Source organism: Pipistrellus hanaki (assembly GCF_964339955.1).
Source record: "Pipistrellus hanaki genome assembly, chromosome: 1".
NCBI classification, from domain to species: domain Eukaryota; kingdom Metazoa; phylum Chordata; class Mammalia; order Chiroptera; family Vespertilionidae; genus Pipistrellus; species Pipistrellus hanaki.
Window position 1 is genome coordinate 59,423,984 of NC_140503.1, and position 24,995 is coordinate 59,448,978.

The following is a 24,995-nucleotide window of genomic DNA, read 5'->3' on the forward strand; positions in this document are numbered from 1 at the left end:
ATCTATGTTTTTAACTCTCTATCCCTCTCTCTTCCTCTCTGTAAAAAGTCAATAAAGTACCCATGCTAGCATGGAATAAAAGGCTCTTGTGTTTTTTTGTATCGGGGGAAAAAAATCAATAATATATATATATTTTAAAAATGACAAATTGAATATATAGCACAACGAAGTAAAAAGAGTCAGTGAATGATTCTATAATCCTAGCCTGGAAACTAAAAATAATGGTGCCTACACCCAAAATGTAATAATTGGAAATGTAAATGTTAGTATGAGTATGCTGAGCTTAGGGTTACAGTAAGACCCAAATGAAAATACCTTATAGATTCATATATGGAGCTAACTAGACTCTAGGTGTGAAGTAAGGGCTGGATGTGTATATTTAAGAGTTATAAATGTAAAGATAATAGGTTAAACAATGAGAATATAATTTCTCCTTGGAAATAAATATTTAAAGAAAACAGCTATAAGTCAAAGGTATGATCTTGGAGAATAACTATATTTAAGAAAGGAAAAAGGAAGTAATGAGGGTAAAGTTACCACATGATGGTATAAATCTGTGATGTGTTTCAACAGGAATTACATATTAGACTATCTCTGAAGCATTTTACCTATTTATTTTAAAATATATTTCAGAGAGGAGGGGAGAGGGAAAGAGAGACAGAAACTCTGATGAGAGACTGATTGGCTGCCTCCCACATTCCCCACACTAGGGATCAAGTCTGCAACTGGGCATGTGCCCTGACTGGGAATCGAAATTCATAGTCTGATGTCAACCACTGAGTCACGCTGTCTTGGGCCATTTTACCTACTTAAAGATTTTAAATTCAGTTCTGTCTCTCAATAACTCAATGTTAAACTGTGCCCAACTAGAGGATCAATATAGTAATTATATTTAGTTTGGGTAGCTTTCCTTATATTGTAGCAGAATTCAGTTGTGAACTTGAGTATTATTTTCCCCCTGGTGGCTGGCTGTAAATGATTAACTTAGAGACTATCAGTAACAAGATAGCTTCATCCAACAGTTTAAACACTGAAATAAAAAAAAGCAACATACACACTAGCAATTCAAAGCCTTCAGGCAGTATCAAGTTGGAAAAAACAAGTCATAAGAGATTGTTGCTACACGTCAGCTCACTTTAAACAACACAACAGAACTTCACATAGAATGACAAATATCCTTTAAAACACCTTAAATATCAGACTGTGAATTTCAGGAATTAAATATTAGACCATCTCTAAAGCATTATTAAAGGACAATGTAGGAAATTAAAGGACGATGACAGATAACTAGAACATTTCTCAATCATAAAAGGGCATTTCAGTCACGAGAACTAAATAGTATATTGCAATTCTCTACTACAGTCAAAGCAAGATAAATTACATACTTTTTTGCTTCATTAGCTCAAGGTTCATGAATGGGTTTCAATTTCTCAACTATTCTATTAAAAAGAGGTTTATATTTTTTCATGTCATTATTTTAATATATTAACACTTTTATAAACAATATGAATCAATCTGACTTCATTATAACTCTAGAGAGGAAAAAGAAAGGAAATTTTACTATTAAAGGAGGCAACCTCTTTTTCTAGCCTTTATCTACTGGTACTGTCTACTTGTACCATTCATTTGGCAATGAACACATTCAACTGAGTCCTGCATTATTAAATTTAACACCTACATTTTGACCATCCCTGAGGGTCCATGACATGTGAAAACTTAATCTGTTGAGACATGAGTTAGAGTCATGAGTGCTGGGAGGGGGATGGGTGTACAAACTGACAGAAATGTTACTGCAGGCATTTCTCACAAAAACACTATACAGTATAGGGAAAACTACTGACAGGCCTTTGAACTGTTTATTTTTATTTCATTAACGGGAACATTTTGGGGGGCAAAAAGACCATACTTATTTTGCATCTCAGGGTATAGGACCTCCATGTGACAGGCACAGGAAGAAATTTGTTAACTGATTGGACTTATGGAAGGTAAAGAGAAACAGAGAAAATGAAAGAAGCGTGGTAGCTAATAAATTATGGCTAATACTATCTGAACAATTCGACCATCTTCCATTCCCAATGCAGAGAGGTTGAGCTTCTCTTTCTACTTCTTGATATAATCCACAGTTGTCTTTTTGTTATTTTTCCCCCCTCTTAGACTAATTCTATGGAGGGATGAAAGAAGGGAAAGAAAGCACACAATTTGATTGCTTCAGGTCAAATACTTTTCTTCTTGCCTATCCCTTTTATCTTACACCACACTTATTGGACTAAGCCTTAGCATTAGAATAGAGTAAAGGGCCTGAGATGGAAAGTAATTTGCCAATTTTTGGAGAAGTAATACCAGGCACATATTACATATGTATGACAACTACATTAACCTTACTCAGACACTGCACTTCAGTATTCAAATATTCTTTAACATTCAAAATAAACAAGGCTATAATGTACTGAACAAATTCGTATGTACTAAGCTTGACTGACTGCCTTTCTGAATCCATATAAAAAAAAAAAAAGTCTTCTCAAGACAATATTGTAGTACATTGAAGAATAGAACCAAGCATTTCTTCAAATATTTTGCAAAAATCTTTCTTTTTAATGTAGCACTATGACTTATATTTTATAAAAGTTTAACATTTTTCTATTTTTTATTAAATATTTTCAGACATACCGAGAAGTATGGAGAATATAACACTCATACTCTTATAATTGAGAGCTTTATCAAAATTTAATTTTGCTATATTTGTTTCAGAACTTTCAAATTAAACATTACAGATACAATTAAAGTTCCGTCGGTACCTCTTTTTAGTATTCTCCTCCTATCCCGAAGGTAACCTCTATCTTAAATAGGGCGTTAAGCATGCCCATGAAGATTTATGTATTGATCGACAGGCTTCTGAACTTTGAATATATGATATCTGGCCAGGAAAGAGTTAATTCAGCATGCCTGGGTTGCTCAAACCCTGCACATTTCAAAGACAAGCTTGTCTTCAAAATTGGCCCTTAACTGGATCCTGACGGATAGCTGAGTACTTATGCCTGATAGGTGACTTTATAAGACTAAGGCCTTGGGCCATAGTATACCAGTTTGATTGGATACATTTATCCTAACAAACTGATTTATGGTGAATATTTGTTTTTGCTAGGTGGACAATGGAGGGCTATAGTCTGAGGAGCAGAGCCCAGTCATTTGGGCACTACATGACTACATGGGGGTTCTACATAACTGACACCCAATAAAAACCCTGGACACCAAGGATCAAATGAGCTTCTCTGGTTGGCAACATTGAACATGTGTTGTCACAAATCTTTACTGGGAAAATCAAACACATTTCCATGCAACTCCACTGGAATTCCTGGAAGCCTGTGTCTGCTTTCTCCTGGACCTTGCCCCATGAGTCTTTTCTATTTGCTGATTTTAATCTGTGTCCTTTTACTGTACTAAACTGTAACTGTGAGTATACCTACGCTTTTGGGTCATATGAGCCCTTGGGTCATATGAGTCATTAAACCTGAGGGTGATCCTGTGACCCCCAACACAGCATCATCTTGTATCTATTCTGCAACATGTTTTATTCCTTTCACACTACTTTTGAGATGTATTCATATTGTCAAATGTGGCTTTATTCATTTTTTTCTTTATTGATTAAGGTATTACATATGTGTCCTTATCGCCCCATATATATTGATGCAGAAAAAGCATTTGATAAAATCCCATACCCTTTTTCGATAAAAACTCTCAGCAAGGTTAGAACAGAAGTATCATACTTCAACATAATAAAGGCCATATATGACAAACCCACAGCCAACATCATACTCAATGGGCAAAAACTAAAACCATTTCTCCTAAGAACAGGAACAAGACAGGGAAGCCCACTCTCCCCACTCCTGTTCGACATAGTACTGGAAGGACTAACAATTGCGATCAAACAAGAAGAAATAAAAGGCATCCAAACTTGAAAAGAAGTAAAACTGTCCTTATTCGCAGATGACATGATACTGTACATAGAAAACCCCAAAGATTCCATCACAAAACTCTTAGACTTAATAAATGAATTCGGCAATGTAGCAGGATACAAAATTAACACCCAGAAGTCTATGGCTTTTCTATACACCAATAATGAACTCACAAAAAGAGAAATTAAAAAAGGACACTATCAAAGTGAAAAGACAATCCACATAATGGGCAAAAATATTTGCAAATCATATATCTAATGAGGGTCTTTTATCCAGAATGTATAAAGAACACTTAAAACTGAACAAAGACAAACAACCCAATTTAAAAATGAGTAAAGGACTTGAAGAGACATTTCTCCAAAGAGGATATACAAATGGCAAACAAGTATATGAAAAAGATTCTCAATGTCATTAGTCATTGGGAAAATGAAAATTATAGTGCATTACCAGTTCACACCCACTAGGCTGGCAATAAATAAAAAAATAAAAAAAGGAAAACATTGAGTGTTGACAAGATGTGGAGAAATGAAAATGTTCATGCATTGCTGATGGGATTCTAAAATGGTGCAGCTGCTGTGGAAAATAGTTTGGCAGGTTTTATATAGGTAAACATGGAATTAGCATATGACCTAGCAATTTCACATTTAGGTCAGGTATATACTTAAAAAAACTGAAAACAGGTGTGTAACAAAAACTTGTAAAGGAACGTTTATAGCAGCAGTAGCACTACTTACAATAGCCAAAAAGTAGATATAATTCAAATGTCTATCAATGGATGAACAATAAATAAAATGTATTGGTATAGTAATATTCGCACTGACTACTATTCAGCCATAAAAAAAACAAAACAAACAAACAAAAAAAAACAAAAAACATGGCTGAAACTTGAAAACAGTATGCTAAGTGAAAAAAGCTATACACAAAATCTACCTACTATATGATTCCTTATATATGAAATATCCAGAACAGGTGAATTAACAGATTCAGGAAGCAGATTAGAAAGTTGCCACGAACTACTGGTAAGAGAGCATGGGAAGTGTTTATTGGGTAGAGGTTTCTTTCAGGGTGATGAAAATGTTCTGGAACTAGACAGCTGTGATGATTGTACAACAGTGAGAATGTACTGCATGTTACTGAATCAAACACTTTGGTGGATTTTATAACAATTTAAAAATTATTTTTAATTAAAAAAACTTTTGCATGACAAAAGAGAATAAAGTCTCATATCAAGAAAGGCAATTGAAGTGGAAAACAATAGTAAAGGCAAATTATAAAGTCAGAATCTGAATTATTTATAAAGATTCGATACAAAGATATAGGATCAATTTCCAAAGATACCATGCTAAGTGGTCAAAAGTGAGGCACAGTTACATACCCAGAAATAATTACAATAAAATTCCTCACAAAAATGAATAGGTTGCTAGAAAGTAAATGCTTACCAAAACATCTTTAAGGAACATATTCTAAATATCTTATAAAAGCGTTAAAAAGCAAATGTGGTCAAGCCATACTGAAATAAATTTAAATATCTCCACTGACACTGTGAAACTGTTCTAGAAAACAATCTGACAATATGTAACAGGAGCTAGAAAGCTGGTCAAGTACTTTGAACTAGTAATTTCAGTTTTGGGACTATACTTTTAAAGGAACACCCAAAGTAGGAGAAGCATTAAGTACTTTGAAAAAATATATTCATAGTTATTACAACCTGAGAGAATACAAAAAATATAAATAAGCAATAAAAGAATAGAGCTAAATGAAAACTATTATTATTACCTAAACACAACAGGATATATGTATATGTGTGTGAGTATACAAATACATTTAAAATGACAACTATGTAACTATTTAATAGGTTAAAATTATGTATGAAATAATGTCAAAGTAAATCACAAAATAGTGCTCACCTTGATTTTAACTCTCACAATAATATTTGTACTGAAATATATACAATGAAAAGAATTTGGAGTGTTTTTTTAAAATATATTTTTCTTTTTTAAATTTTATTTATTAAATTATTATCTGTGTACATATCTTACCATTGCCCCCCAGCTTCCCATACATGCCCTCCCTCCCCAGAGTTTAAATATATTTTTCTTGATTTCAGAGAGGAAGGGAGAGGGGGAGAGAGAGAGAGAAACATCAATGATGAGAGAGAATCATTGATCAGCTCCCTCCTGCACGCCCCTACTGGAGATTGAGCCCACAACCTGGGCATGTGCCCTGTCAGGAATATGAACCGTGACCCCTTGGTTCATAGTTTGAGGCTCAACCACTTAGCCACAACAGCTGAGCAAAAGTTTAGACTCCTTTAAAAATAAATTGTTCAGAGTGATCATTTTCTGGCAATTACTTTCCAATCACATACTTTGCCCAAAGATTGGTAAAAACAAACAAAGGCAAATAAAAAAATGTATGGAATAAAGTATAAGTTTAAAAAAAAATCTTAAGTAATCAAATCATATATTTCATTTAGTTATACCCTTATTCTAAACCTTTTTTTGTTGAGATAAAAGCTTTGAGGCAATATCCCAACAAAATTTTGAGGAAATATTTTTTCACTGTATTTAAAATATTAGCCACATTCTTATAAATAAAAATGTTTTTCATATATTACTTTAGTCAAGATAGCCAAATATGCTTTTAAGTAACAAGGAAAAAAAGTCAACTTGAATGTATGAAAACTATATGTTGATATAGATGCTGAAATATGAATAACTGTCATAGACCAATAAAAATATCTTGAGTAGATTTCAAAAATGTAACACCTTGCAGTTCTCATTTTACAAGCAATCATGTACAAATCGCTGCATAAACACTGCTCTGAACATAGAAGCCATCATAAAAAGCTAATAAAGGCAAACTGGAGCTTTTAGACATTCTATCTGTTCAGAAGTTGAAGGGAAAAAGCCTTGAAATCAGCAGAGAAAATAAAAAAAAGTGTAGTTTAAGGGAACTGTCTCATATGGTTTAAAGTATTACATAAGCTTCCTTTTCCCCTCATTGACCTCTCTTAAATTCTCTTTACTATGAGAATTTTTTGTGGTATTGTCCTTTTATCAAAATCAATAACTCTGAAACAATTAAGCAGTGATACTTTATTACATAGTACTATGAATTTATTCATTTTCTTTTACTTCTCTCCTAAGACCTAAATGAAGTAAATTGCAACTGGAGGGAATGAAAAAGAAAGCAGTACTGAAACATTCACTATGGCAGTCTCTCAGGCAGTCTCCCCCAGAATTTATTTTTCAAAATTATTTATATTCTGTTCCTTATAATCAAAGTTTTGACTCACTAGCCTAGTAAAATATATCTTTTCTCATTTCTCCAAAAAAATTTTAGTCATAAGAACTAATAGCATTTAAAAAAAATGAACTCACCTGAAATTTATTATTGAACACTGGTGAATGAGAAGCTTTTAAAACTCTTCTTTAAGATCTCTATCCATTTAAAACCTGCTTTACTTTTAAATTTTACCACCATTATACTTTCTGTTTATATGTATATAGTTTTACTATATAGTCATTAGTTAGAGATTATAGTAATAAAGACCTTAATTGAGCCTTGTAAGTAAAAATTGTATTTAAAGAAATCTTTCAGCATAATATTTATTAACTCAATTCTTACTTTGCTTTAACTTATGGAAATCACCGGCTCTATCCTTGGTATCCTGCTTTAGTATATCGCCTTGAATTCTGGGTTCACTCTCCACGTTTGGGCCTGGAATTAAACGCTGAAGAAGATTGGGAGGATTCTGTTTTGAAGTTCCAGGGTTTCCATTATGATTTACATGAGAATCTACGATAGAAAAACATCAAGTTAAAGTCATTATTTTATAGGAGAATTTCACAAGATCTGCTTTAGAAAAGCTAAGGCACATTGTAGTCTGACATTGGGTAGTTAGGTAGCCTTTTTTTTTTTTTCCTTAAGATTGATTATAATTCCTTCAACCAAATCTTACAACCAATGTAATTCTAGCTATGTGAACTTTGCTAATCAGTCTCCATGTGAACCTCCAATACTGATTATAAAACCTATTCACCAAAGAAATATGTAATAGAAACTGAAAAATTAAAATGACAGTGATAAAGGGTGGATGACTCTTTTCCCCCTCCAAACTATATATTGTCAGAAATCTCCAAAATCCAGTAAGGCTTTTAAAAGTTTCAAACTCTAAGTCATTTTCATTTACAGTACTTATTCTTTAAAAAAAAAAAAAAAAAAAAAAAAAAAAAATATATATATATATATATATATATATATATATATATATATATATATTTCATTGATTTTTTTACAGAGAAAAAAGGAGAGAGATAGAGAGTTAGAAACATCAATGAGAGAGTCATCAATCAGCTGCCTCTTGCATGCCCCCCACTGGCGATGTGCCCAAAACCAAGGTACATGCTCTTGACCGGAATCAAACCTGGGACACTCTATCCACTGAGCCAAACCAGTTTTGGCTATAGTAGTTATTCTTGACTATTAATTGTTGATTTATTTCTTATTAGTATTGTCCTGGATATAACCTTTCTTCCCCCCCCCTCCTTTTTTCCCCTCACCAAAGCCTTGATTTAGATCCTTATAATTTAACTTTAATCATATCAATTCTCATTTTAGGAGAACATTTCTGTAAAATCAAATAGGTATTCAGAAAACAAAAACATTCATAAGTACAGAGTAGAAATTTTAAAATAGGTAAATCTAATAATTTATAGAAGGATTCTGTGAGATAATTTTGAACACATTTTGAAGAAGGTAAATACGTACACACAGAACAACAGAGATCAAAGAGAATATATAGTCCAGAGTGGCAAAACAAATAATTCTTCTGCTTTTAGGAATCTATTAGATAACGTGCATATTTAAATGATCACTTCCCTAAGCTTTTATCAGTCATTTGAAAATATATAACATTAGCTAGAAAAAACTTACTTCACTATGCTGTTAAGTGACATGTTTTATTCACTAGGTAACAATACATGAAATTAGTTTTCAAGTAAATTAGTTTTCAAGTAAAATTTTAAGAATAAGACTTCATACCTGGAACCATATTAGGGGAGAGAGGTTGTCTAGTTGGACGATGGGAGATTGCTTGATGACTACCATATTGGGAAATAGAAATTGGGGGTTTCTTTAAAACTAAAAGAAAAAATAGATCCATATTATTCCCATTGACTTTATGATTTCTAAAAACCAACCACCATAAATTTATATTGCACTAATCACATGATGCTTATCCTAATTTTGTAATTCTTATAGTTGGCATATAATTAATTTGTGGCTACTAATTCATACACTGTACCACCCATCACAAATTTTGGTGATCAATAAATCTGACCAGAATAAAAGACAATAGGAACTCTATCTTATTCTCCACCTAAAAAATAAATAAGGGCAATATAAAATAGATTAATTAATCTAAAACTCAGTAAGTCTAGGAATAGAGTAAGTGCTACAGAAATTGAGAATAATACATGATTTTTGCTCTCAACATTTCCTTAATTAATATCTAGCTATTGATTCTAAAACTATAGCATAGATCAAAAATCACTTGGAGAGCTGGTTAAAACACACATTGCTGAGCTCTATTTCAAGAATTTGCATTTCTAAGAAGTTCCTAGGTAATGCTGATACTACTGATCCAAGGACCACACTTGAAGAATCACCAGATAACTTCATTGCCTTACAAACAAATCATGCTCATTCTAACTCCATATTATTAAACTCACGTTATTGCTCTTGTCCTTACCATTATTTTAGGGGGATATACTATGACTAGGAACCCAAAAGAAAATAGACATGAAAGAATTTGAGAAGATAACAAAACAATACAAATAAAAAACCCAGTATTTCATTTGGACCTCAAACACTCAGCAACTTCAGCCACATACAATAAGTTGTAACCACAGAAGTAATCACCTAGAATAACCACAGACATGTTATTACTTTCAATTTTCTACCATAAATTGGAGTCGGCAGGTAGGGATACCTATGATAGCCAAGAAACATAGAAATGGCAAGAAAAACAGACATGCAAAAAACAAACAAACATGAGTGGGATTAGGAAAGCAGCAGTGACACAGACTTCAAATGGAAATAGATAAGAAACAAACACATTAATGAAGAAAGAGATATACATTAAGCAGAAGTGGCCATAAAAAAAAGTCACCCTTGCCGTTTTTCTCAGTTAGAAAGGTACTTGCTCTTGACTTGAATCTAATCTGCGACCCTTCAGTCCACAGGCCGAAGGATCGCAGATTTGATTCAGACCAAAGGCAAGTAGTACCTTGGTTGCAGGTTTGATTCTTGGCCCCAACCTATATGTGTGCGGGAGGCAACCAACCAATGTGTCTCTCTCACATCAATGTTCCTCTCTCTCTTTCTCCTCCTCCCTTCCACTCTCTCTAAAAATCAATGGGAAAAATATCCTCTGATGAGGATTAACCAAAATAAAAGAAAGAAAACAGTGAATAAACTATTTAAAGTTTGAGGTAATTAACTGAAAGGACAAGGCGAGTTTTAAAAACCTATAAAGTATATTGGTAGGCCATATTAAAGCAAACCAATATCACAGCAATCTGAGAGCATTTAATATGAAAGAAATGAGCCATATATTCTTTTAGTAAATATAAATAGCTCTAATATAGCATAAATGTCAAGAACAATAACTCGAGTCAAAAAAGAAAAGGTTCAAATATGGTTGATTCTTATTAAGGCAAAGCAAGTACTTATGGGTGGTTAATTAACTAGAAATATAAACCATATAGATATCTGTGACTTTTCTCAAGTGTTACTCAAAAAGAGAACAGGGTCACATGAAAAATAATATGGTCACTTTAGTTAAATACTCTACCAACTTTTACTTACCAATGGGAATGTCTTCAACTTTTGCAAGGTCGTTCTCCTCTATTCCAGGCATTCCTGCATCACCACCTGGTTTGATTTGTTCTGCCCAAGTATCAAAAGATAATATTTTATATTTTTCTTTACATAAATTAAAATTATCTTGAAGGAAGGTAATAAGTTTCTAAAGCAATGAGCTAGCTACACTAACCAAATATCTTTATATCTTGCTTTGGACATAGTTGTAATTCTAAAATAACTTACTGCTTTTTTTCTCAAAGGATCTAAATTTGAATGTAATCATAACTGAACTAAAATCAAACAACATACTTTATGATTAAAAATGTTAACCTCAAAATGAGAAAAGTCAATATCCTATTAACACAAAACAAAATAACTGTAATACCTTTCCCATGTGCAATATGGTGGCTTGAGGGCTCTTCATTCTTCTCTTCAGCCTTCTCACCTACTTTTGGAACATTTTTAGGTACTGCATGATTGTTTATACCCAATTCATTTTCATCTTTTAATTCCAACTTGTGGGCCTCTTGCTGTTAGATAAAAGATTTAGTAACAATAAATATTTTTTCAGTTAACTATGTTACATCATTGACATTACTATTAACTAAATGTTCTGAAACAGTTCATTTTCTGAAACATATACCCTGGGTCTAAATTTCAAATACTTGGAAATGGGGGATATAATATTATTTTCTCTTCAGTTTTTATAACTGATACAAAGTCAAAGAAGAACCAGTACATTTTAAAGTCTCTAATTGTAGTAAATGGCCTAAAATATTAGACAGAGATAATTCTCTTTGGCTATGTATGCTAAGAGAGTGATTCTGCAAGAAGAGAATCTTGCCAAGCACTGTAGGTGTCTGCAGGAGGCATATGGTTGAGCTCTCTCCTGGGTGCTGTGGTCAGGGTAGGTTCTTTATAGGCAAATGTTATAATCCAGCAGGATGGCAGACAGCAGGAGACTGGCACACAGGTGCCCCTCAAGTGTGGTAAATGGCTACTGACATTGTCATATTTTTCCCCCCAACTGCACTAACCACCAAAGCACAAGAAGTAATGGCAGACAAATACAACAGGTCAGTGCTCCTTCCAACCTGCTCCTAAATATATCATTTCCTTGGAAATTTGAATCTTTGTGTATATATCAATAGTTAGACCTGACTCGACTCTATTGGTGAGCCAGTTTTCTCTTTTATATTGAATTGCCTCAAGTAGAAAACTGGGAGACACAAAGGTCAAGTAGTTATGTTTGAGTTGCGACATAGGTCCTTATACTTAATATTTAATGCATTTATGCATAGTTGATCAACTCTAAAGCACTATGCAATGTCATCATTAAGTAATGTTATAAAAAAAAACAATAGCACTTAAAAATCTATAGGAAGTCTAGAATTACAAGAGCCAAGTTGTAAGAATTTTTCAAAATAAAGAAAAAAGGGAAAACCAAGATGGCAGCCTAGGTAAGTGCCTAAAATACTGCCTTGCACAACAATTTCAAAACAACAACTAAAAGACAGAAGGGGCATCATCCAAAACCACAGGAAAGTTGGCTGAGTGTGAAATCTACAACTAGAAAGGAGAGAGGCTCACAGATCAGGGGAGCTGCAAAGCGCTGAGGTAGGGAGATGTGTACAGAGAGGAAGGGCGGTCGAGTGCCTGCCTGGTGGGAGGGGAAAGAAAGCCTCGAATGCACTGAACCCCAGTTTCGACTGCAATGAACCCCAACCCCAGCCGAAACCCCATGGACCCAGACTCATACGGGTGGAGTCTGGACTGTAGAGAAAGGCCCCAGGAGACTCAGAGACTGGGAGACTTGGGGGAGGTAGGAGCCACAGCGGGCAGGGTCTAGAGTCACGCGCTAGTGAGTGCAAGCAAGAGGTCTGACTGCGGAGGAGGTTGCCACAGCCTCTCCATAGCAGAAGGAGTGGGAAGCTCCACTGCACTGAATCCCAGTTCTGACTACACTGAGCACTGAAACTCAGTTCTGGGTGAGCTCCTAGGGGACTCATGCTCTTACAGGGGGAATCTGGACTGTCAGGGGGAAAATCAGGGGATCTGTGGAAGGCAGAGGTTTGAGGTGCACGCACAAGGGCAGGGCTGACAGGAAACCAAGACTGTCAGTTCAGCACTGAGACTCCGCCCCATCCAAGCTGAGCTCAGAGGCTTTTGCAATTTTGCAAGTCTGATCCTATAAGGCTGTCTCCAAAACAGAAGGTATCCTGGCATAGACACAACTGATATTCACATCCAATTGGCCTGGAGGTCAATTCCTCCCAGTGATACCAACAACAATCAAGACTTAACTACAACAAGGCTGTACACACAGTCCACAAAGGGGAGCACCACGAGTATCTACCTCAGGTAACTGGGGAGGCTGACCCACCGGTCCATATAAGACACCAAACACACAAAGCCACCCTACCAAGTCAGGGAAGCAGCGGAAATTATGAGACAAGGAGACAAGGAAACAGATCCCGAATGAAAGACTAGATATAGAGTTCAAAACCACAGTCATAAGGTTTTTCAAGAATTTCCTAGAAAAGGCCAATAAATTTAATGAGACCCTCAAGGATATGAAAAAGGACCAACTAGAAATTAAACATACACTGACTGAAATAAAAAATATTATACAGAGACCCAACAGCAGACTAGAGGAACACAAGAATCAAGTCAAATATTTGGAATACAAAGAGGCAAAGGACACTCCTCTGGAGAAGCAAGAAGAGAAGAGAATCCAGAAAGTTGAAGATAGTGTAAGGAGCCTCTGGGATAACTTCAAGCATAACAACATCAGAATTATGGGGGTGCCAGAAGAAGAGAGAGAGATACTGAAAACCTATTTGAAGAAATAATGTCAGAAAACTTCTACCAACTGGTGAAAGAAATAGACTTACAAGTCCAGGAAGCCCACAGAACCCCAAACAAAATGAATCCAAAGAGGACCACACCAAGACACATCATAATTAAAATGCCAAGGGCAAAAGACAAAGAGAGAATCTTATAAGCAGCAAGAAAAAAACAGTTAGTTACCTACAAGGGAGCACCCATGTTATTATCAGCTGATTTCTCAACTGAAACTATGCAGGCCAGACAGGAGTGGCAAGAAATATTCAAAGTGATGAATAGCCAGAACCTACAACCAAGAATACTCTACCCAGCAAAGTTATCATTCAGAATTGAGGGGCATATAAAGAGCTTCACAGATAAGGAAAAGCTAAAGGAGATCACCACCACCAAACCAGTATTAGATTAAATGCTGAAAGGTATTCTTTAAGAAGAGGAAGAAGAAAAAAATAAAGATAAAAATTATAATCAACAAATACACATATATCAACAAGTGAATCTAAAAATCAAGTGAATTGCTGAAACAGGTTTGGCTCAGTGGATAGAGCGTCGGCCTGGAGACTGAAAGATCCCAGGTTCAATTCCAGTCAAGGGCATGTACCTTAGTTGAGGGCACATCCCCAGTAGGGATTGTGCAAGAGGCAGCTGATCGATGATTCTCCCTCATCGATGTTTCTAACTCTCTATCCCTCTCTCTTCCTCTCTGTAAAAAATCAAAAAAAAAAAAAAAATCAAGTGAATTAAAAATCTGAGGAATAGAATAAACTGGTGAAAATAATAGAATCAGGGGCAAAGAAAGAGAGTGGATTGATAATTATCAGGGGGAAACGAGTGTGGGGGGGTGCAGGAAGAGACTGGACTAAAATTGTACACCTATGGATGAGGACAATGGGCGGTAAGGGCAGAGGGTGGGGTGGGAACCAGGTGGAGAGGAGCTATGGGGGGAAAAAGGAGAAACAATTGTAATAATATGAGCAATAAAGATTTATTAAATTTAAAAAGAAAAAGAAAAAAGGTATTTTGACAATTCCAGTGTACCTAGCAGATAAAATCAACAACGAACATTTGTACTATGCTTCATAATTTACAAATTCCTTTTAAATTTATCCTCGAGCAGAGAGAAATAAATATTTTGAGGAAAAACAAAACTGAGGCTTAAAGAAGTTAAGTAGCTTATTCAAGGTTACAAAGTTAGAGAATTGTGGAGAATGAATTCAAATGACAGTCTTTCTCACTCCCACATCTTCTGGGAACTTGGTAAACAATAGCCAAATCTCAGAGCTTAATAGTCGATGAGTGAGATGATAAACTGAAATTTTTGAACATGTCAGTACGAAAGACAAAGGTGAGAAAATCAGTGAGGCTCATCCTGCATCTCTGTATTTTTGCTATAATGTTATATCATCATAGGCTATTTTTATAGCATTCCACTTCTTTGTAGATGTGAATAAAACAAACAATATTAACAAAATTTAAAAGTCAAGAAACTATTGTTCAAAAACACTTTTCCACTTAAAATAGTTAACAATGTCACTTTGATATATTATTAATGACTGCAACTTTTTATTGTTGTTAATCCTCACCCAACGATATTTTTTCCACTGATTATTTAGGAAGAGTGGAAAGGAGTGGGAGAGACAGAAACATCGATGTGCCTCCTCCACATGCCCCAATGAGAGGTGCTGGGGATTGAGCCTGCAATTGAGGTCTGTGTCCTTGACTGGAATTGAACCTAAAACCCTCCAATCTGTGGGTCAATGTTCTAACCACTGAGAAAACCAGCTAGGGTTAAATATTCTTTTTTAAAATATGTTTTTATTGATTTTAGAGAAAGGAAGAGAGAGGGAGAGATAGAAACGTAAATGATGAGAGAGAATCATCGATAAGCTGCCTTCTGCATGCCCCCTATTGGGGATGAAGTCCACAACCCAGACATGTGCCCTGACTAGGAATCAAACTGTGACCTCCACCACTAAATCACACCGGCCAGGCAATATTAAATATTCTTAGAAAATAATAGTGTTTTCTTTTCTTTCTTTCTTTCTTTCTTTCTTTCTTTCTTTCTTTCTTTCTTTCTTTCCTTCCTTCCTTCCTTCCTTCCTTCCTTCCTTCCTTCCTTCCTTCCTTCCTTCCTTCCTTCCTTCCTTCCTTCCTTCCTTCCTTCCTTCCTTTCTTTCTTTCTTTCTTTCTTTCTTTCTTTCTTTCTTTCTTTCCTTCTTTCCTTCCTTCCTCCCTCCCTCCCTCCCTCCCTCCCTCCCTCCCTCCCTCCCTCCCTCCCTCCCTCCCTCCCTCCCTCCCTCCCTCCCTTTCTTTCTTTCTTTCTTTCTTTCTTTCTTTCTTTCTTCATTGATTTTCCCCCCACTGACCCCCTCCAGTCTGACCCCAGCCCCCCTACCCCCAACCCAGACCTTCACCACCCTATTGTCTGTGTCCATAGATTATACATACATACATAACATATATACATACATGTATAACCCATGGTTGATTACCTTCCACCCACCCGCCCTCCCTCCCTCGCCTTCAAATAAAAGTGTTTTCTAAGTGCAATGCTGATAATTTGGCAAAGGGGCACTTAATTGCTTTTTAAATAAACTTTTTATTCTAAAAATAATTTTAACTTCACAGAAAACTAATTAACCCTCATTTAATTTTATTTAATGTTAGGCAGCAGCTATTTCACTTTGTAGATTCAAAAAATGAAATACAGAAAAATGATGCCCTCAATATAATGCTGTAAAATAGTGAAACAGCTAAGAATGAAAATCTGGTTTCCTTAACTTCTAGTTCTTTAGAGAAGATGCTACCAAAGAGCAAGATAAATATTTTTCACTGTTCAACCTCTTTTTACATTAAATCACAGGACTTTACCCAAACCATTGCAAGTTAGATGAGATTACAAGGTGGAAAACAATGAATGTCCTAATCTTTAGACAAATTCCCTCCATTTCTAGGAGGGCCTTTGTAATATACATGTCAACTGAAAATGGATAAATCAATAAAATAAATTTCCACCCCTAAAATATGAATCCAAGTACTGACTAGTGTTTCATTTTTATATTTAAAAAAAGAAATTCAGAATAACATAAATTTATAATTAAGGGGAGCGTTTCTTGATTATTTTTCTGGTTCTAAAAAGCACAAAATAGGAAGTAATTGATTTTTCAGTAAAATGTTTAGCACTTTACAATCTGAGAAATACATTAACAGCAAAAATTATTTTTATCCCTATACGGTATAACTCAGTTGGTTGGGTGTTGTCATATGCACCAAGGGGTTGCTGGTTCAACTCCCAGTCAGGACACATGCCCAGGATGCAGGCACAATCCCTGGTAGGGGGCATGCAGGAGGCAGCCAATCGATGTTATGCTCTCACATCAATGTTTCTCTTCTCCATTCTTCTCTCTCTAAAAATAATTAAACTATTCTTTTAAAAAATATATCAATAAGCAAATACTCAGGTGAGGATTTAAAAAAACTGGTAAGAGATATTTAGCTCAAAATTAGTTTTAAGAGTTATGGTTATGTTTTTGCAAATATCTAATTTACTCAGCAATAAGCCACTGCAGGTCATTTTTAGAATTAAGCAGGCCAGAATACTTAAAAAGATACAATGTTTTATGACAAAAGTACATATTTTAATTTCTAAATTATAATATTTTAACAAGAATATATTTTAAGTATACTTTTTAAATTTACCTTTTGTTCCTGCAAAAACTGGTCTGCTAACTTTTTAATATTCTCTTCATGCTGTGCTCTTAATTCCTTGATTTGTTGTCCACACTGAAAACTAAATTACAAAATCATTTTTTTAGATTATATCATCTCAGATTGGATTCTCAAAGTCTAGAAGTTGAAATCGTACAATTACAAAGATGAGGCATTTAGTTAGCAGAAGAGTGGGTAAGGAAGGACAAAGAGCAGACATAAATATAGTTTAGTCAAGATTCTTAAAATATTTGAACCTTTAATAGAGGATAAAAAGTACTGATAAAGCTAATTTAAAAAGTTAAAAAGAAATTAGAAAGATAAAATTTCATTTATTTAAAAAAACAATTGTCAAAGCCAACTTCAATCACAGAAGAGCAAAACAGTAAAGAGGAGAAAATTGTGAGACCAAAATTTAGTAATAGATGAGAAAAAATAGAATTACAAGTGTTAACAGAAGTTGCAGAAAGTGATTCATCCAATAGTTAGTACTTTAACACAATAATAAAAGTCTAAACCATAAGAAGAGCAAGAATGGAAGAAATTAATAAATAAGGTATACTTATTTTCAAGAAAAAATGTAAATGAACAAAATAGATAAAGACTGTGAATTTCCACTGCACAGTACTCAAAGGATACAAATAGATAGTTCATGCAAAAAGAAACAAACAGTTAATAGAGAGGAAAATGTTAACTTTCACCATTAAAATGCAAATTAAATGTGTATTTATGGTATTACATTATTCCTATACTTGCAAAAATAAATTAGAATTATAAAAGCCAATGTTGAAGGAGCTATGGGGGAACATTTAGATTATATATTAGTATAATCATGTTAGAAAGCAATATTTCATATATGTGAAATAAGTAATAAAATCAATAAAACATTCTATCTTAGGAATACTCTATTTGAGAATACATATCAGTGAAATAACATTAGCGGGGAAAATCCTTTTTGCATAGAGTTTTATAGTTGATAATAATAACAGTGGGAAAAGGAAAATCACTATAATGGTTCAGCAACTGGGAGAGATTAAATAAGCTTTGGTACATTAACAAGCTGAAATAATGTATTACCTCTAAATATGCAGGTATATTTAGAGGTAATATATTATGAAAGTAGTATTTGGAAAATTATTGAATACTGTTAAGTTCAAATACATATATGTAACTAGATTACGGGGCGGGGCGAGGGTTTCTTGATTAAAAAATTTGGTCTATATGGAGCAACAAACATTTTCATAGAACACAAAAATAGTATTGTAATATATTTTTCAAATTTCAACATAAGTACAATTTACAAATATAATAAATTTTAAAAAAATTATGTATAGTCGTGTCACTTTCAAGGCCAGCCAGCGCTAGACTTTTTGCGGCCACTATAAAATATAAATAATATGAGTACTATCTGCTAAATTCAAGAAAATTTATATATTTATGAATTACTTACCTAAATTATCTGAATAGCTGATTTGTAATGACATCACTTGTTCAACTAGCTTACTAGCACGCAGTACGATATGTATCGTCTGAGAGACAGTTACAAAATGTTTTCGTCGTTGTCAATCCCAAAAAATGCCATTGTTCATTAAGTCCAAACAATGGTGGTCGAATTCTTACAACTGATCAACAATGAGAACTTTGATAAGCAGTTCTCGATAATCAGTTCTCAACAATTATTTGTTATTATTAAAGTTTAACATTTCAAAATTAACAAAAATAATTAAAACTCATATCCTGGCTAAATAGCCACATGGCTGCCAAAAGCCGTATATTCCCTTCCCATTCTCCCACCGTTCCCTAGCTTGTCGTGCATTTTTTCCAAAAATCAGGAATTTTTTAAAATGCTCGGGATGCAGGACAAATTGTTAAAAATCAGGACTGTCCCACCAAAAGCGGGACATCTGGTCACCTTAAACTAGATGCATATTGATAGCCTAGAAGAAGTCAGAAATGAATAAATGGTACTTTAAATTAAAATATGGCAAATCTTTCTAATTTTTGGTGTGCAGACCTAAAAAATACCTTTTTCTGTAAAACTGATTACAGATACAATAAAGGTTTTTATAGAGGGGTTGCTAGAAACCCCTATGAAATTCCCCTACCTCACTTCCAACTAAGTGTAGCAGTGTAAACAAGGGCCCTGAAGTAAAGAGCAGGAGAAGCAGCTGGCACTCAGCCCTTAGCTATTCTGGGGACATCTCCCAGTGTGTCTTCATCTAGATGCCCCTCAAAAAGAATCACAGAATCTTAATCTTTTAGTCTTTTCCAAACAACTAATTAAATAAAACTCAGGCAAGATTTTCTGTCTTACACAGGCAGAGACACACATACCTTGTAAGAGATGTTTTCATGGTGCAAAACATCTATAATAAAAGTGTAATATGCTAATTACACCGGACAGCCGAACAACCTTCTGGACATCATTTTGGATGTCTTTCTGGATGAAGCTGAGGCAGAGGCAGATAGGGGCAATCAGGCAGGCAGGTGAGCAGTTAGGTGTGATCAGGCAGGCAGGCGAGTGGTTAGGGGTGATCCGGCAGGCAGAGACAGTTAAGAGTGATCAGGCAGGCAAGCGAGTGGTTAGGGGCGATCAGGCAGGCAGGTAAATGGTTAGTAGCAATCAGGTGGGCAGAAAGAGTGGTTAGGGGCAATCAGGCAGTCAGGCAGGCGAGCAGTTAGGAGCCAGCAGTCCTGGATTATGAGAGGGATGTCCGACTGTTTAAACCATAGGGCCTAAACCGGAAGTTGGACATCCCCTGAGGGGTCCCGGATTGCGAGAAAGTGCAGCCTGGGCTGAGGGAACCACCATCTCCCTCTCCCCTGCACAAATTTCATGTACCAGGACTCTAGTATAAAAATAAGAGAGTACAGACTTCAGAGAGGCAATAGAAAGACAATAGAAAATGAATTTAAATGACCTAAGGAAACAAAAGAAGAGAAGAAAAACAGAAGCCAGAAAGGAAAAAAATGGATTGTCCAAAAGTTGGTTGGAGAGAGATTACAGATTCATAAATATTTGTAGCACCTTACCTCTCATATTCTAACCTCTTCACAAGGTAAGTATTGTTCTTCCGATAGTCCTGAAGCTGGTCTTCTTGTCGAAGAAACTCCTGTCGAAGCTCAGCAAGTTGCTCTAGACACAAAAGGTAAAAATCAAAGAAATATAGTTTACTCACTTCAATGCGCCCTAGTGAGAAGTCATGGGATTTTAAAAAATTAAATATACTTCTCATTTTCTTTATTCAGTTAAATTATATAATTGGTAGCCCATTTTTAATTGCCTTTTATAACACATGTATGGGCAGATAAAATTTATTTTTAAAACAAGATAGCCTCAATGGCTTCCACATTAATCAGAAATATTAAAAAAATTACACATCTTTTCACATTATGTAGACATACAAGCTGTGAAAATAGTACCAAAAAACATCTACCTACCTCTTTTAAGCCTGCTTTATAAAAGTAGGCAGGAAGCCCTGGCCTGTGTGGCTCAGCTGGTTGGAGTGTCTTCCCGTACACCAAAAGGTGGTGGGTTCAATTCCAGATCAGGGCACATAACCAAGTTGTGGGTTTGATCCCTGGTAGAGCATATTCAAAAGGCAATAGATCTCTCTGTCACTCTCCCTCCCTCCCTTTATACCTCCTTCCCTTCCTCTAAGATCAATAAAAAATAAATAAAAGTAGGTGGGAAAAATAACATTTTTTAGATGTTTGCTATGGTTACAAAATTCAAGTTTTTTCCCCATTTTAAATCACATTCGACTTCCAACTCAGGTGTTAACCACTTTAGATCTTATTTCTAGGTCTGCTACTGATGCTAGGTCTACATATACCAAAATCATTTTCAAAGCTCATAATTTCTGGGCTAGGGCTAAAAGTTTTAGTTATTAATGAATGATATGAAATGAGCTATAAAGCAAATTAAAAGCTGGGCCAGATGCTCTTTTGTAAACATTATCCCTAATAAGTGACCCATATTCTTAGAGCCTTTCCTTCATCTGACCCCACAACTAAGAGGTCACTAGAGAAATGCCATGTTCTTAGATGATTAAAAATTATCAGTTAAGCAAAAGTAGTGGTTAATAAAGTCTTAATTTTTAAAAATGAGAACAGAGGTCTACTCTGTATAAGCAACATCTATTAAGACTAAAATATAATGTCTACACATAATGTACCAATATTATAATTATAATAAAACAGCACAAGATTAAAATGCTGGCACTCAAATTAAAATAAATTTATATATGTTTTTATCGATTTTTAGAGAAGAGGAAGGGAGAAGGATAGAGAAATGGAAACATCGATGAGATGGAAATATAATAGATCTGCTGCCTCCTGCACAGGCTGCCTCCTGCACACCCCCTACTGGGGCTTGTGCCCACAAGTTAGGTTAAATGCACCCTAACCAGGAATTGAACCAATGATCTCTTGGTTCCTGGGTCAATGCTCAATTGCTTAACCACACTGGTTGGACGCTGACCTCAAATTTTAACTTGCATTTATTATATATAAAGCAATATTAAAACATTTTATCATATCTTAAGACAAAAGAATAAATGTTCTACCATTTGAGGAACTTCGTTCAAAAATTTTCATTTAACTATTTTATTATCCTAAATTCTTGAGGATTTTAGACATTTAGTGACCTTTGTTTATCTTTATTACTAGAGGCCCAGTGAACGGAATTTGTGCATGGGGTCAAGGGTGAGGGGGTGTCCCTCAGCCTAGCCTGCACCCTCTCACAATCTGGGACTGCTGGCTCCCAACCACTTGCCTGCCTGACAGCCTGATCACCCCCTAACCACTCCCATGCCAGCCTGATTGATGCCTAACTGCTCCCCTGCCAGCCTGTTTGCTCCCAACTTCCCTCCTCTACCGGCCTGGTCACCCCTAACTGCCTTCCCCTGCAGGCTTGATCACCCCCAACTGCCCTCCCTTGCAGGCCTGGTCCCTCCCAACTGCCCTCCCCTGCTGGCCATCTTGTGGTGGCAATCTTGTGTCCACATAGGAACAGGATCTTTAACCACATGGAAGTAGCCATCTGCACTAGTGTGTTGGAATGATGGTCAATCTGCATAATACTCTTTTATTAGATAGAGGCCTAGTGAATGGGTGGGGGCCAGCTGGCTTGCCCTGAAGGGTGTCCTGGATCAGGGTGGGGGTTCCCTTGGGGCATGGGGTGACCTGGGCGAGTGGCCTGTGGTGGTTTGCAGGCCAGCCACGTCCTGTGGTGACCCAAGCAGAGGCCCTGGTAATCAGGGTTTATTTTTTATCTTCTACAATTGAAACTTTGTAGCCTGGAGCAGAGCCAAGCCTTCTGCTTGCTCCATGGCAGCAGGGGATATATTTACCTTCTATAATTGAAACTTTGTAGCCTTAAGTGGAGGCCTGGGCTGGCCAGGGTGTGTGGAAAGTTTGGCTTCTTCCATAACCTGGGAAACCCAAGCCTTCCTCCTGCTTTCTCCTTGGCTGCAGCCATCTTGGGTGGATTAATTTGCATATTTGCTCTGATTGGCTGATGGGTGTGACTTGTGAGTGTAGCAGATTGATGGTTAATATGCATATTTCTCTTTTATTAGATAGGATGTAATTAAGTTTCTTACCCTTTAAATGATGTATGTCTGCCATCTGATATGATATGTTGCTCTGTAGTTTAACCTGAAAAAAATTAAGTCCTCATTTTAGTAAAGAATACATAGTTTTGCTCACATTTACTTTTTTCTCACATTCACTTTGAGCTTGATCATAAATGCAAAAGAAAAATCCTTATTATAATATATACCACCTCTTTCCAAAAAGAATTAGAGATAAATTCTGGTTTTGTAATAATAATTTTAAATTTGCATAAGAATATTCATGTTACTTAATATATAGTATAATAACTTTCAAAAGTTTAGAAGTTTCAGTTGAATATTGCTTTATGGTTTGTTTTTTCAAAATCTTACTAGAAGAGACCTCTTAGTAACTCTACATTAAAAAAAGAATTGCTTCAATCAATTAATATCAAACTAAAAGTAATTAATACTTATCAAGCTTTCATAGAATGACAGATATTACATAGGACTCATTTTTGTGGTCACTGTAATCTAGGAGAGTAGGAGATTCCTGTTGTATTTCATATAAAAGAAAATGTCTAAACCGGGGTTGGGCAAACTATGGCCTGTAAGCCAAATCTGGTTTGCTGCTTGTTTTTGTAGGGCTAGTTAAGGATGGCTTTTACATTAAAAAATTTTTTTTTTTAATTTTTCAAACAGTTGACATTCAATATTATATTAGTTTCAGGTATACAACATAGCGATTAGACATTTATATAACTTACAAAGTAATTCCCCATAATGGGTTTTATATTTTAAAATGGTTAGATAGGCCGGGACTGGCTTGGCTCAATGGATAGAGCGTTAGCTTGGGGACTGAAGGGCCCCAGGTTCAATTCCGGTCAAGGGCATGTACCTTGGTTGCGGGCATATCCCCAGTAGGGGGTGTGCAAGAGGCAGCTGATCGATGACTCTCTCTCATTGATGTTTCTAACTCTCTATCTCTCTCCCTTCCTCTCTGTACAAAAATCAATAAAATATATATTTTAAAAAAATAAAAAATAAAAAAAAATAAAATGGTTAGATAGGAGACACTTCTGATTGGCTTGGAGATCAACGCTTCCCAGTGATACCAACAACAAGCAAGGCTTTACAACAAGACTGCACACACATCCCACAAAGGGCTACACCAAGACTGTCCACCTCAGGTAACTGGGAGGCTGACCCACTGAACCATATAGGACACCTTAGCACACAAAGCCACCCTACCAACTCAGGGAAGCTGTGAAAATGCCGAGACAAGGAAACAGATAACAAACAAAAGAAATGGAGGAAAAGAAGGGACTAGATATAGAGTTCAAAACCACACTTATAAGGTTTTTCAAGAATTTCTTAGAAAAGGTCAATAAGACCTATGAAGATATGAAAACGTATCAACAAGAACTAATAAGGGATCAACAAGAAATAAAGAATACATTGTATGAAATAAAAAATATTATACAGAGTCCTAAAAACAGAAGGGAAGATCGCAAGAATCAAGTCAAAGATTTGAAACATAAAGAGCCAGAAGACACTCCTCCGCAGAAGCAAGAAGACAAGAGAATCCAGAAAGTTGAAGATAATGTAAGAAACCTCTGGGAAAACTTCAAGCGAACCAACATCAGAATTATGGGGGTCCCAGAAGATGACAGAGAGCAAGATATCAAAAACATACTGAAAGAAATAGCGACAGAAAACTTTCCCCACCTGGTGAAAGAATTAGACTTACAAGTCCAGGAAGCGCACAGAACTCCAAATAAAAGGAATCCAAAGAAGACCACACCAAGACACATCATAATTAAAATTCCAAGAGCAAAAGACAAAGAGAGAATATTAAAAGCAGCAAGAGAAAAGCAGGTAGTTACCTATAAAGGAGCACCCATACGATTGTCAGCTGATTTCTCAACAGAAACCCAGCAGGCCAGATGGGAATAGCAAGAAATATTCAAGGTGATAAATAGCAAGAACCTATACCTAAAAATAATCTACCCAGCAAAGCTATCACTCAGAATCAAAGGCCAGATAAAGAGCTTCATTAATAAAA

General features: G+C 35.5%; 1 protein-coding gene across 3 annotated transcripts in view; it reads right to left on the reverse strand.

Moving 5' to 3' along the window:
- Positions 1–24,995, reverse strand: part of GOLM2 (golgi membrane protein 2) — an 84,922-nt gene that overhangs the window by 26,113 nt on the left and 33,814 nt on the right. For 2 of the 3 annotated variants that reach the window (XM_084903602.1, XM_084903603.1), the window contains exons 2-8: positions 22,982–23,036; positions 20,409–20,511; positions 17,367–17,457; positions 11,209–11,353; positions 10,827–10,907; positions 9,000–9,098; positions 7,584–7,754 (exon numbers count right to left, since the gene is read on the reverse strand). In XM_084903602.1, coding sequence (XP_084759728.1) covers positions 7,584–7,754; positions 9,000–9,098; positions 10,827–10,907; positions 11,209–11,353; positions 17,367–17,457; positions 20,409–20,511; positions 22,982–23,036 — 745 coding nt within the window. The remainder of the gene's footprint in view (positions 1–7,583; positions 7,755–8,999; positions 9,099–10,826; positions 10,908–11,208; positions 11,354–17,366; positions 17,458–20,408; positions 20,512–22,981; positions 23,037–24,995) is intronic. The other variant, XM_084903604.1, reaches the window with a different exon arrangement.